This window comes from Metarhizium album (genome assembly GCF_000804445.1).
Source record: "Metarhizium album ARSEF 1941 chromosome Unknown scaffold_20, whole genome shotgun sequence".
Lineage (NCBI taxonomy): Eukaryota > Fungi > Ascomycota > Sordariomycetes > Hypocreales > Clavicipitaceae > Metarhizium > Metarhizium album.
Window position 1 is genome coordinate 3,011 of NW_024467594.1, and position 15,029 is coordinate 18,039.

Consider the following 15,029-nt stretch of genomic DNA (forward strand, 5'->3'; position numbering starts at 1 on the left):
ATTCTTAAAAAGCAGCTATAATAAAGCTTTAGCAGCAAAATGCATATAGGCACAGCAAATAGCTTAGTAATTTACCTATATAAATATTCTATAAAGCTGTTAATCTCTTAGCCTACTAGTATAAGCTTGCAGAAGCTAATTATTATAAAGGTAAACAGCTTTAACCTTATCAGGGAAATTGCTCTTTTACACACTAATTTATGCTGCTTTATATATATATTATTCTATTAAAGCTATAAGTATAATAGCTCTTAAAAAGAAGCAATATTTCTTATTATTAGTAGCTTATAAAGCTGCTAGTAAGTCTTAGTTTTAATCTCTATTAATTTATTACAGAAAATATACTTAATATTAACTTATAGACTTCTAATGCTCTATATCTTTAAATTTATTATCTTTATAGAATTAATTGCAGAAGATACTGCCTGCTGCCCTTAAATATATAATACTAAAATTCTAATAATAATAGCAGTTAACAGCTAAGTTAAAGGCCTTAATTAAGCTCTTAAAGTTGCTAACAAACTAATTTAAGTATATAATGCGTAGTAACACAAGATAAATTAGTTAAATAATTTAAGATATAATAATAAAGAAGACTTGCAATATAGTTAAGGCAGCAATTAATAAACGCTATAAATAACATACAACCTTAATTAATAAGTAGACAAGCTATAGAGCAAGCAGCAGTATTAGGGTTGCTATAGATTTAATAGATAACCTCTTAGGAGCCTAGGCAGCGCTCTTAGAGGCAGCAGAACAATTAACAGCCTAGGCAGCAGAATAATTACAGCCTGTAATATATATATATTTATTAAAAACACTAGAAATTATGTTTTTAAGCGATTTAAGCGCTACTAGTGCTTGCCTAGGCTTATGTTATTAAAAAAATAATAGATTTAATTTAAACACTAATTAAATTTCTAAAAAGCAGGCGCAACTATACAGGTGTATATAAAAATGTATAGTGGGGTGTGGGCAGTTAGTCACTAGGCTAAATCGAGCCGCGGTAGCACGAATAGATAGGGTTGGTAGCACGAATAGCACGACCCGTTGTAATTTGGGTTCAGCCCGTCGTTGGCCTGTTTTGATTTTGGCGTTTTCTGGAAGTTGCGAGGTGACTGGTTCGTTCCACGCGGACTGGGGCCCCAGCACGACACGGACAATACCCGAGGAGAAAGGAAGCGACATGCCGGCTGGACTTTATTTCATTGGCCTCGTTGTTCCACAAGGCAACTACGGAGTATTGGATTGCGGCACAGAGCAAGAGCAACCCGAGCGAGATGCGCGGCAAGAAGGGAGGGGGGGCTGCCGCACCCGAAGATGTCTCAGCTACTCCGTACTCCGTACTGACGGGGAAATCACACAAGTCTCACTCACCCCAACCTGATGATTTTCGTTGCAACCAACTCGTGGGTATTTATGACCTGTGCTTTGTCTCTGCGCTGTCTCTGGCAAAAACACGGGCACGCACACCCCCATGTCTAGCCATGGCACGACGGACCATGTCTAGGTTGATGGTCGCGGCAGTCGTGTCGTTGCCCGCGGCTTTGTCGGCGCAGATGCCGCTTTCTCACAGCCTCTCTGGACCAGCAAGCAAGAGTCCTTTTACGGGCGACTTTGGAAGATATGTGGAGGGTCTGATGGATGAGTGGAAGTTGGCCGGTATGGCCGTAGCCGTCGTCGACGGCGACGACGTCTTCACAAAGGTTCGTCCGCAGCCACGCACTCTTATGCCTGTGGGCCCTCATCATCAGGCGGACCGGGAGTGAGCTAAGCGCGGCCGCCTGCAGGCATACGGGTACTCGAACCTCCCTGACACAAAGGCCACGCCCGAGACCCTCTGGTGCGTTGGCTCCACGACCAAGGCACAACTCGCGGCGTCCCTGGCCCACCTCATCGACACCGAGCACAACTCTCAAGGACGGCTGGTCGACGCGTATCTCGTCCATCATCCGCGACGACTTCGTCCTCCAAGACGCACATGCTACAGAGCATCTGACGCTCGACGATGCCGTCAGCCACCGCACGGGCTTGCCGGGCCACCACCTCTCGCTGGCCACGTATCCCAACTCCAGCACGCCCGTCAAGGATGCTGTCCGGAACCTGCGCAACCTCCCCATCCAGCTGGAGCTCAGGCTGGAATGGCACTACTGCAACCCCATGTGGCAGGTCCTGACGCACGTCGTCGAGACCGTGACGGGGAAGTCGTTGCGCGAGACCCTGGAGAGGGTCATTTGGGCCCCCCTGGGAATGAAGTCCACGTTTCTCGACGTGGACAGCGCCAAGGCGTCCGGGCTGGATCTCTCCACGGGGTATTGGTACGACGGAAAGAAGGGGAGGCACGTCGCCATGCCCTTCATCGCCACAGCCGAGGTCTCTGGCGCGGGCGCCGTCATCTCTAGCGTACTTGACCATGCGAAGTGGGTAAAGGCGCTCTTGAAGGGGGATGCGTTTCTCTCGGAAGCCGTGCACGAGGACGTGGTCCGGCCGCGCTTCATTTCCATGACGGAGCCGAGCCGGGGCTCCGACGTGACGACATACGCGCTGGGCTGGTTCCGGACGCGACTACACGGCGAGATGACGATTTGGCACTCTGGTTCGACGAGCACGCACGGCGCGCTGGTGTACTGGCTGCCGGAGAGGCAGTACGGCGTTGTTGTTTTCGCGAACTACCCCAACGGCGTCATGAAGGCGGTTACATATCGCCTCATCGAGGACAGATTGGGTGTTCCGCAGGACAAGCGTATCGACATTGACGGATTGTAAGTCCAGCCGGTTGAAATTCACTCAGAAACAAAAAAAAAAGTTTCATGCTAAGTACGCCGATGCAGAGAAAAAGAAGACGTCAGAAAGGCAAAGCAGGATTTTGCCAACGCCACGGCCCTGCTGTTCCCCGACCTGCCTTCTCCTCGTCTCCCTCCCTCGGTGGACATGGCATCGCTCGCAGGGACATATCACCATGACGGATATGGAAAGCTCAAGCTCATACTCACCCAACAGGCCGTTGGTGAGGATGGGGGCAGGGGAAGGACACTGCTGGTTGCGGATCGGCCAGAGCTCATCTTTGCGCAGCGGGTGACACTGCAGCACGCTTCGGGGGATTACTGGACGTCACTGTGGCGGACTAGAGATGACGACCCTGAGGCTGGGCAGTTCTTCAAAGCGCGCTTCGTCATGGGTAGCGACGGCGAGGTGCAAGCGCTCGAGGTTACACATCGGGCTGGTGCGCATGGGTTCTTGGACGGGGTTGTGAGCTATGCGAGGGTCAGATAGCGTAGGCGACGGGGAGCTCATTTTGCGTTTGTGCGGTGTAACTGGGTGCGGTAGCTCGATAAGTGAGGGTGATGTTTGCAACATGAGGGTGAACAAGTTGATGATGAGTCGTTTTTGAATGAAGGAGGCGTGGCTAAGGCTGGTCTCGAGACAAGGTGACGGTGATTTGTCAAGGTGCTCGTGAGTAGTACAGCCATGAGTCATGACGATGACGAACACTCACCGTTGACTTTTTCCAATGGCCGGGACGACACGAAACGTGAACACCGCCTCTTACAGTGCGGAATCGAGCACATTCCAGTATGCACTGTGTTTCTCCCGCGGCCAGCCGCCAGCCGCCAGCCGCCAGCCGCCAGCCACCCAGCGGAGCCACCCGACACCGACAGCCGCCAAGGTCTCGGTCTCGGTCCTGAATGCTGATGCCCGCCCATTCATACTTTTCCACTCTTTCAACCAGCCAGCATCATCCGCATCATGACCGCGCCCGCCTTGGCCCAACACCCGACACAAGAAGCGTGAAGGAAAATAAAAAAAAAGAGAGAAGGAGGAAAACGCAGCCGTTCAGTTCCCCGCAACCCGCTCGTTGATGCGCTGCACACGCCCCAGGGCGCAATTCGCACGCACCACCATGGCACTTTACCGCCGGCCATCCGAGGCCAAGCTCATCTGTAAGCGCGCCTCACCTTGAAGGAGAAGGACGGAAGACCAGCAGACGAACCCTTAAGGGGGAGGGTCAAAAGACAAGAGAGAGAGGGGGGCAGGAGAGAACAGGTCTGGATGAAATGAATGCCAACGCTTCCCTCGCGTCCCAGTCGCACCAGCAGGCTCGTCCCCGCACGGCCAGGCCGAGCAGTTCACGAGGGCGACGCTCTCCCGGAGGGACCTGAACCCGACGACGCCGACGCCCCAGTTCAGCAGCTGGTTCTCGCAGGCGCAGGCGTGCGCGGCGGTCGCGCAGCCCGAGGCGTGCACGCTGTCGACGGCGGAGCTGCCGTCGGGCCGCGTCTCCTCGCGCATCGTGTACCTCAAGGAGCTCGACGCGGCGGGCGGCTTCGTCGTCTACTCCAACCTGGGGACGTCGCGCAAGGCGGCGGACCTGGCGACGAACCCGCACGCGGCGCTCGTCTTCTTCTGGGCCGCGCTGCAGAGGCAGGTGCGCGTCGAGGGCGTCGCGAGCCGGTACTCGCCCGCCGAGAGCCAGGAGTACTTTGACACGAGGGTCAGGGGGAGCAGGATCGGCGCGTGGGCGAGCCGCCAGAGCGAGGTGCTCGAGCCCGACGGCCGCGTCGACGGCGACGACGGCCGCGCCCAGCTCGAGCGCTGGGTGGCCGAGGCCGAGGCCAGGTTCGAGGGCAGGGAGGACATCCCCGTGCCCGACTTCTGGGGGGGCCTGAGGATCGTGCCGACGCGCGTCGAGTTCTGGCAGGGCCGGCCGTGCCGCCTGCACGACCGCTTCGTCTACGTCCGCGAGGAGGGCAGGGACGGCGAGGACGACCAGTGGACGCTGCAGAGGCTGAGTCCCTGACGAGGTGCGGCCCGGGAGGAGGGCGGCGCGGGCGCACCACAATATTGTCCACTCGTAATGACTCGCTTATTATTGTTCCAACGCAGAGGACTCTGTCACCGTAGATACGTGCGCTATACTCGCTGCGGCGTGCTCTAGGGTAGGCGGCTACCCTACACCCCTCCGCTGCAGGGTAGGTGGCGTGGCGTGGGGTGCCGGGTGGGGGATGTGATGCGGTGCAGGGTAGCTGCGCTGTAGGGTAGCCTGCCCCTCCCTAGCGCCGCTTGTATAGCAAGGCATACATTTTTCTTTGCGCTGCTGCGCCTGCCTGCAGAATCTAAGTACGGCCTATGGCAACAGGGGAACTGCGCCTGTAAACAACTGTTCTTTTTTTACCTACCCTGCTGGGGCAGGGCTGCCACCAGCCCTCCACAGCAGGTAGCGGCCAGCCTGCTGTGCTAGTCGCCGCAGCCTGCCTTACTTACCCCCCAACCCTATTAACGGCCCGGCCACGCTACCAGGCGCTTGTAGGCTACTTTTTATTTTCTGCAAAATTTATTTATATAGGAAAACAAAAAAAATCAACTCACGCCTATACTGCCGAGACGTGTCGCCTACATGCACCTACTCTGCGCCTCTCTGTCTCTGCAAACAGACTGCCTAAGTGTAGCTGCCTACCCTACAGCCCCTGCAGGGCAGACCCCTCGCAAAGGCCGCGCGCAGGCTGACTAAGTTAAAACTGCCTAAAGTTAAGCAGCCTACCTAGTACTACCTGCCTGCTAGACTAGACTAGAGGGCAAAACCCTGCCTAGCAGCCTCTGTCCGCCCCTCTATACAGCCCCTTACCCCTGTTTGCAGTTGTGCGCAGGGAGGAGGCAGGCATTAGGGAAATTAAGGCGAAGAACAGCTTACCCTCAGCAGATTGTAACAATAAGGCTACTCTACTGCTTATAGAACTGTTTTGCACAGCTAAGTTATCTGCAAAGAATTTAACTCTACTTATATTAAAATTATAATATACAAATTACTATAAATTATACTTTCTATGCTATAGATAAATCGCCTGCTAAAACGCTAAGCTAAGGCCTATTCTTGTCTATTTATATATATAGGCAGTATTACTGCATTTTAGTGTAGATTCTAACTTAGAGGCGTTTAGCTATTATTTAGCAGATAGTAGCTTTATAGCACTACTTAGTTAGACAGCTGTAAAAACTAATTATCTAAATTAGCAGTTCCTCTTATACTAAGCTAAATTACTATTGTAGTAAGGTTATTAGTAGAGTAAAACTAACCTATCTTATAACAGTCTAAACCTAGCTTACATTCTCTATTTAGAGTAATTACAATACTTAATAGTTAAATGCTATTATAACTTAACTCTAGCTCTAGCATTAACTTATTTATCCTCTATATATATAATTATACCTAAGCTTATAGAGAGTATTTCCCCTCTCTACTTAATCGCTCTTCTATATAATTTAGACTGTAAGTCCTTTACATATAGTATAGTTTCCTGTAGGCTTAGTATGTCTCTTAAGCAACCTTAAATATTTAAGAGTTGCCTATACCTTTCTGCGCTCTATAGAGGCTATTATAAGATTGCTCTTATAGAGCTCCTCTTAGGATTAGCATAGACCTCTTGGCTCTTAGCCTTCCCTAATCTAAGTTGTATTGCTAGATAGCACCTATAGCAATATACTATTTTAACTAGCTAGTATAATCTTAGCCCCTCCTCTCTCTAAGACCTAACTATCCCTACTAATAAGAAATAAATTTTAGTAGGTAAATAATTTAATGCTTACTAAATTCTGCTTTAGTATAATAGAAAGAGCTAACATTAAAGAATTAAAAAGCAATATTGCTATAAACGCTTAGCTGCTATAAGCTAGTTCTATAATACTTTGCTCTAGCTTAAAACTAGAGACGCATACTACTTCTCAGCAGGCACTGCCGGTAGGTAGTATTACCCTCTTAGGTAGGCGTAGCCTGTACCTTAAGCTGCTAGGGGGGGTTCTTTCTTAGCGCTTTATATCCCCCCCCCTAGTAATCTACACCTTAGCAAGCGTTAAACTAGCTAGCATCTCTAAGCATATAGAGCAGCTAACTTAGCTGCAGATTGTCTCTATTGCCTAAATTTTTACTATACCTGCTATTATTAGAACTAGCAGAGCGTTATCCTGCTAAGTAGTACTAAACGCTTTGCAAGAGTTCCCTACATCTAGGTGTATTGCCTTTATTCCCTCCTAGTGCTATATAGAAGAGATAAGACTAAACTAAGGTTAATAAAACTTAGCCTAGGACATTTTACTTACTAGTAACTACCTCTTAGCAGTAATCTTAACACCTTAACCTTAAACATTATTAAAGCTTAAGTGCTACTACTACTGCTGTATATAGAGACTGCTATAGGTATAAGTATAGTTTATCTCTATAGTAACTTTTCTAGCACCTCTAGCCTTAAATATTAAGAGACTAAAGAATTAATAGGCTATACTTTTATAGTTTATATTTACACTAAAAATTAAAATTAAGAGGACTTTTACTCTTTTATTCTACTAGAGATTTCTGTTCTCTATAAGCCCCCCTTAGAACACCTGCGTTATAGTTTAATAAATATACTGCTCTAGCTAAACTCCCTACCTAATAATGTCTTTAACCTAGGTTAGCCTGCAAAGAACCTTAAGACTAGAAGTTAAATGAAAATCTAGCTCTACTTTATTAAATAAGTAAAAAAACAATAGAAGTAGTAGTATTTTACTAGCGCTAAAGCTCCTACCTATTCTATACCTTCTATATCTTTTTATAATGTTAAACTAGAGTTAAGCTTAATAGAGTCTTCTTTCCCTGCTAATTCTGCTAAGCCTATTCCCTTAGCTGTAGTTTCGCTAGATAGTAGATAGAGATAGTAGGAATCTTGTTAATCTATTTATATACATTACTAATTAGATAATAAGGCATTTAGCTACCTTAAGAGAGTTATAGTTACTCCTGCTGTTTACCTGCGCTTAGTTAAATTACTTTACTTTAATATTTAGAGCACTAAGCAGAAATTATATTGCATTAACACTACTTTCTAGCTATTATAATGCTATATTTTAATTAGATAGTTAGATTCCTCCTATCTATACTAGTTCTAAGTTAGTTGTTAAGCGTGCGCTAAACAGCTAAAGCCTGCTAAGAGCATTAGCACTTAGATACTAGCTGCTGCCGGCTAGTTGCCTAGCTAGTAGCTGCCTGCTCCTAAGGCGTTCTCCTAAGGCCTAATGCATCTAACCCTTGGAGCTAATTTTTATCCTAAAGTTATAGATTTATTTTGCTGAATTCCCTTATCTATATTGTTCTATTAACTAGAGGCTGTTTACCTTAGAGACTTACTGCAGTTATAAGTACAACCTAGCGTAAGAATTATTCTCTTCTGCAGATTTTCAAGAGACGTTAAGAGCGCACTAAACTCAGCAGAAGTGCTAGGCTCTTCTAGCTATTAAACCCTAGCTCTAGACAAACTGATTTTAGGGTAATAGGCTGTTAAGAAGAAAAGAGAACTCTGCTTAAAGCCCCTGCTGTTGTCTCTGCGTTTAGTTGCGTTGCCGCGCAAAACCTACATCTAGGTGCTAGAATATTAACTAGCTTCTCTTTCGCTAGATAGCGCATAAGTGCGCCTTTAAAATAGAACTTCTCTATAGCTTAGGATCGACTAACTTATATTTAACTGCTGTTTATATAGAACCTTTCCCTACTTTAGTTCTTTAAGTTCTTATTAAAGTATTTGCTACTACTACTAAGATCTATACTAGAGGCCGTTCAACCTAGGCTTACGCTCTAGGCTTTGTTACTAACCTCTACGTCTGCCTACTTCTTAGAGCTTTATTTCTACCCTAAGAGCAAGGTATAAGTAAGACGCTTAAGCGCTATTTATTTTTAGGGCTAGTATATTTAGCAGGTAAGTTGTTATATAGTTCTTAGCAGATTCTAACTTCTATAGCTACCGTTCTGCTGTTAAGATGTACTAATACCTTTTGTAGTGTCTAATAAGTATTTACTCTAGCACTTTAACCTTACGTTTAGTTTATTCTATATTGCTAGTTCTGCTTACTAAAAATAGCTTACTAGTGTTAATACATTTAAATGCCCACGTTTAATTAAGTAATAAGAGCTTCTTATATATTTAAAGTTTAAGAATAAATAAAGGCATAAGAGCGCCCCTAAGTCCTTAATTATTTGCTTTACCTTATAAAACTAAGCTTAATACTGCTATCCTAAGGGAAACTTTAGCAGAAACTAGCTACTAGAAGGTTTAATTAGTCTTTTGCCTCTATGCCTATATTTAACAATTAATTTGCACGTTAGAACTGCTGCAAGCCTTTACTAGAGTTTCCTCTAGCTTTACTCTATATAGGCATAGTTTACCTTCTTTTAGGTCTAGCTCTATATGCTCTTACTTAAATCTATCTAAGAACATTAGGATTAGTTGATAATGCGCTAAAGCTCTTACCTGCGTTTACTTTTATTATATATAGAGGTTTTACACCTAAACACTTGTATATAAAGACAACTCCTTAGTCTGTGTTTTAAGACAGGTTGCTAATAACTATTACGCTAGCATTCTTGCAGATGCATAAACCTTAGTCTGCCCTAGGGTATTATACAGCAGGCTATAATACTTCTAAGAGAGCTATATTTCTGCAGCCTTTGTCCCCTAAGGCAAACTAATGCTAGCCTAAGCCTAGCAAAGTGCACTAGCAAGAACGCTAAATAATTTACTAGGCCTAAGTCTAGTTATAAGCGCTTCTCTTTTAATAATTTTACATACTATTTAACCCTCTTTTTAAAGTGCTTTTTATCTTTTAATTACTCTACTTATATGCTATTAGTCTCTAGCTAGTATTTAGCTTTAGAAGATATATACCTTTTATTTAGAGCAGTATTCCTAAACTACTTAACTTATTAAAGAAGCTTTATAGAGGCTTAGCATCTAACTAGACAGAGCTCTTACTCTCTGTAGCGTCTTGTTCTAGAGAACTTAGAAGGCACCTTGCTAAAAGTATTCTCTGTAAATTACAACTTAAGCCCTAGAGGCTAGATTTTAAATTTAAGCTATTGCTGCTTTACTTGCTGTTACTAGAGCAATCCCTGTTAGTTTCTTTTCCTCTGCTTATTAATATACTTAAGTTCAGCAGGTATTTCTACTTAATTTAAGGTCAACTTGTAAAAAAAGTTAGTGGTTTTTACAGCAGTAGCTGCGCTAGGCTTCTATTGCGAAGGGGTAATATATTACTACGCAGAGAAGGCTGCAGCAAGGCTGCTAATTTATTTTAGGGGCAGTGTGCGTAGAGATAAAGAGATCGCCTGTAATACTATCGCCGGCTCCTAACACTAAACTGCTAGGGCTTAAGGGTTGAAATAACGCTTAAACAGGCATGCCTGCTAGAATACTAGTAGGCGCAATATGCGTTTAAAGATTTAATAATTCACTAAATTCTGCAATTTATATTACTTATTGTATTTTGCTGCATTCTTTATTAATACTAGAACTAAGAGATTTATTATTAAAAGTTTTAATTTATTTTCTTTTATAAACTACTTAGATATTTCTTATTATACAGAAATACAAGAGTTTTAGTCCTCTAGCAGGCGCCTAGTTCTAGGCAGGCTCTTGCAAACCTAACTCTAGGGCTATACCTACTGAAGCAACTAGAAAGGTATATATTTATAAGGGGGTTTAGGAGTTATAGTAAACTTAATAATAATCCCTCTGCTGGTTTACTAACAGAGACCTTGTTACAACTTTTACTTCCTCTAAATAACTAAGTTTAGAGAGCTTTCCGGCTCTAAGAGGTAGTTGCCTACCCCTCTAGGCTAGTCCGGACGCCTTACTAAGCTATTTAATTAGTAGTAGCAATAGGCAGTATATACAAAGGGCAGGGACGTAATTAACGCAAGCTAATAACTTGCGCTTACTAGGGATTCCTTGTTAAAGAGCAATAATTGCAATGCTCTATCCCTAGCACAACAGAGTTTAACAAGATTACCTAGGCCTTCCGGCTAAGAGAGTACTCGCTGGCTCTATTAGTGTAGCGCGCGTGCGGCCTAGAACATCTAAGGGCATTACAGACTTATTATTGCCTTAAACTTCTATTAGCTTGAGCTAATAGTCCCTCTAAGAAGCCGGCGTACTGCTGAAGCAATATAGGCTATTTATTAGCGGAAAATCGCAAGGTCAACTGCACCACGCAAAAGTGGAACGCGCTCCAGCAATTAGAGACGCAAATTAACCTTATATATTACTGCGCAATTGCATAGCGCATGCACCCCCCTAGATTGTTGTTTTTTTTGGCTGACACTATTTAGCAGGTTAAGGTCTTGTTTGTTATTGCAATTAAGCAGACAAATCACTCCACTAACTAAGAACAGCTATATACTACTACCTATAAAATTTGTCGGCCAATTGAGGGACCCTTTATATATAGTATAGTAATTTTTTTTTGTCGCCTATAATAGTTGTAGTAATAGTTGTAGTTATAGTTGTAGTTATAGTTGTTGTTATAGAAGGCTCTTGTAAAATATAGTTGTATTGTAACGGGGTTCGAACATGCGACCGTGGCAGCGGCACAGGGCCTGCGGCAACCGGGCTTATAACTGTTGGCGGAAAATCGCAAGGTCAACTGCACCACGCAAAAGTGGAACGCGCTCCAGCAATTGGAGACGCAAATTAACCTTATATATTACTGCGCAATTGCATAGCGCATGCACCCCCCTAGATTGTTGTTTTTTTTGGCTGACACTATTTAGCAGGTTAAGGTCTTGTTTGTTATTGCAATTAAGCAGACAAATCACTCCACTAACTAAGAACAGCTATATACTACTACCTATAAAATTTGTCGGCCAATTGAGGGACCCTTTATATATAGTATAGGTATAAAAATGTTCCTTATAGGCAATTTATATACTATAGTTGTTTCCTTTATTTTTATAGGTGTTTTTTCTAGTAGGCAGTATCTACTGCTAATATACCCCCTTAGCTATATATTAAATATAGCTAGGTAAGTTATAATAAGTAGGAAATATAAATAAAAGATAAATAATAAGTAATGAAGATAGATAAAATAGGTAAAAAGATAGATAATAAATAGATAAAAAAGCAGATATAGCTTATATAGCTAATTTATTAAATTTTTAATAGCTTCTTTAGCTAAGATAAGGCCTTTAATATTAAATAGGCCTAGCTATTGTCTGAAATTATAGAATTTTTGCTTTATAAGGGGTTTTATAAGGCTATTAGCAGGCATTTCTAAGGTTTTTAGGTATTTTATATTGAATTTTCCTTCTTTATAGGCCTGCCTTATCTAGGCATTATATATATTAATATGCCTTAGGGCTGTTTTAACCCTAGGAAGGTCTAGGGTAACTAGCCTTATAGTTTTCTAAACACTAGTATAGTTTATAGAGCTAATTAAGCTTTAAAATTAATATATATTATTAGCTATTGCCTAGTTTATATTAAGCTTAAGGTCCTTATTAATAATAGAGTTTTTATAGTAGGAAATATTCTTTAAATTAATTAAATTCTTAGAATTAAGGAATTTTACTGTAATTTTATTAATATAAAAGTCTTAAGATAGCTAGAGCCTTTAGTTAGCTTAGTTTTATATAATTTATATGCTTAGAAACTATTTTAAGTTCCTTAAGTTCTTTATTTTATATATTTCTTTAAGCCTTTTAATAAAAGTAGTTACTTTATTATTATAAGCCTTTTTAAAGATAAAAACTATATTATTAATATAGATAAATATAGTTATTTTATTATTAGTAAAAATATAAAGCTCTTCTATTAGTTACAGAAGCTCTATAAATATAAGGGTTTTTAAAAAGTCCTTTTGCTATAATAAAGGCAACCTTCTTAGGCTATATAAAGCTCTTTTTAGCCTTAGTACTTAATTAGGCTTTTTAAAGCCTCTAGAGTACTTTATATAGACTATTTTATATAGACTATTTCGTCTAAAAGGCTGTTTGTAAAAGTATTTACAGCATTTAGCTGTATAGCTTCTAGGTTAAATTTAGCTAATTAGAGCCTTAGATATAGCAAGATTTTCTTAAATAAGCTTAAACGTTCCTTGCTGCTAATTTATACTAAATTCTTATTTAGCAGCTTTTTAAAATTCCTTGCTAAATCTATACTGCCTTAAATCTAACTATCTTAGTAGTTTAGGGGGCAAATTTAATATATATAGGCTCTCTTTAGCCCCTTAGAAAAAGCTGCTTATATAAGCTTGCTTAGTTAGCTCTTTAGCTGCTAGCGCTATTTCCTAATTTAGTTTAGCTTTTTTCTAGCCTAAATTATATTGCTAGCTTTATTAGCTATATAATGTAATATAGAGCTTAAATGGCTGAATTAATTTGTAATATTAAGTAGTCGCTTAGATAATTAATTTTCTGCTTCTAGCTCCTTAAATAATAGTTAATTCAGCTAAATAAGTAGTTTTTCTATAGATATTTAACTAGATAAAGGTTCTTCTAATTAAGTAGGCTCTTTAAGGTATATAAAATCCTTATATTTATTCTTATCTTTAATATAAGCTAGTAGGTATATTTCTATCCAGCTTTTAATAAGTTTAGAGCTCTCTATAGAGTAAATAGATAATTTATTAAAAGTTACATCTTTAACCCTTCTAACTTTATTGCTAGAAGGTACTTATATTTAGTATATATTTATTAAATTATAGCCTACTAAATAGCCTATTTTAGCGTAGAGTTCTATTTTTAAGGCTTGTTTTTAATGACTTTATAAAGCTTGCTTAGTAAGTAGATAAGCCTTACAGCTATAGGCCTTTAAATGCTCTATATTAGGTTTTAAATAGTTAGTATAGCTAGTATCTAGCTTATTTTCAGCTAGATAGACGTATAATCTTTTAAAAGGCATAGCTTAATAAGTGTTTTTAGGTTCTTTGTTAGGATTTTTAGAAGTTTTGTTAGGGTTTTTGAGGGTTTTTAGATATATAACGTCTTAGAGTTCTATTGTATAAATAGACAGCAGCTAACTAGAATTCAGGCTATAATTTAGAGAGTAAATTTAAAGATAGCCTTAAAACCCTAGCTTTAGTAGCTATAATACCCCCTAACCGTTCTGTAGGGCTATTTTAAGCAGGGGTATAAAGAGCTGTAGGCTTATTTATAATGCCAGTTTTAGCTAACTAAGCACTATAATCTAGTTAAAGGCCTAGATTATTATCTCTATAAATAATGCAGATATTCTGCTAAAATTGTATCTTTATAAGGGTCTTTAGGGCTTTTAGGGCCTTTAATATAGCTTCTTATGTTGTTAAATATAATAAATAAATAAAGATAATAGCAGTATAGCTATCTTTAGCTAATAATACTGCATTTTGACTGTTATAGGCCTTTTCGAGCTGAAATATATCGATATAAAGCCTATAGAAAGGCCTAGGGCTCTGAATAGAAGGCCTTCTAGATATAATTCTAGTTGCCTTAGCTAGAGAGCATTTTTCGCATTCGATAGTAGAAGGGCCTGTAATTTTAGTCCCTGTAGTAGCTTCTATAAGGTTCAATAAGGTGTTCTAGGGCATCTTTATCTAGATAACCTAGGCGTTAGTGCCAGCATTTAGCAGAGGCAGTTATTAAAGTTATAAGTGTTTTTAAGTTATAAAAGCTAGCTGTAATAGCATTTTTAGAAGGTTTATTATATTTAATAACTAACTAATAATATATCCAGCTTATAGTAAAAATCCAGGCTTTATTTTTAGTGACCTTTCTAGTAGCTAGGTCCTAATTATAGCCTGCCTTTAATAGAAGGTCTAGGCTTATTATATTTATGTAAAAATTCAGTATATAAGCTGTATTTTGCAATATAAATAGCCTGTCTAAGGTTTTTAGCTGAATTTTACTGTAACCTTTAATTTTTAAATAGTTAGTGCTTAAAAAGGCAGTATCTTGTTAAATAAAAAGCTTATATTTAATAAATTAAGCCTTATTGTTGCAAATATATATAGTAGATACTAATTATATTCATTATGTTAATTATTAGGGCTGTTATTAAAGCTATTTTTAATAAATTCTTTAGAATTCTCTTAAAAGCTTGCAAAACTGCTCTTTATATTAGAATGCTGTTAATTTTATTAATTTTATTCAAATAAATCCGATATTTTATAGCTGTTAGGTATTTTATCTTCCTAATTAGGCTTATTTAGTTAAGCTTTATCTTAAATCTAGTTATTTTAGTAGCTAGAAAAGCCTA

The 15,029-nt window shown here is 40.8% G+C and overlaps 2 protein-coding genes across 2 annotated transcripts; both read left to right on the top strand.

The window, feature by feature from the left end:
- Positions 1-1,487: 1,487 nt before the first annotated feature.
- On the top strand, positions 1,488-3,273 carry MAM_06317 (Beta-lactamase/transpeptidase-like protein; the record flags this gene model as incomplete). The annotated part of the gene is made up of 3 exons (XM_040825115.1): positions 1,488-1,765; positions 1,824-2,762; positions 2,832-3,273. 3 exons carry the CDS (start codon positions 1,488-1,490, stop codon positions 3,271-3,273), a joined length of 1,659 nt encoding a protein of 552 aa, XP_040676771.1.
- A 628-nt stretch (positions 3,274-3,901) lies between these two features.
- MAM_06318 (pyridoxamine 5'-phosphate oxidase) lies at positions 3,902-4,798 on the top strand (the record flags this gene model as incomplete). Its single annotated transcript, XM_040825116.1, has 2 exons — positions 3,902-3,941; positions 4,086-4,798. The coding sequence occupies 2 exons, from the start codon at positions 3,902-3,904 to the stop codon at positions 4,796-4,798; spliced, it is 753 nt and encodes a 250-aa protein (XP_040676772.1).
- Between the last annotated feature and the right edge of the window lie 10,231 nt (positions 4,799-15,029).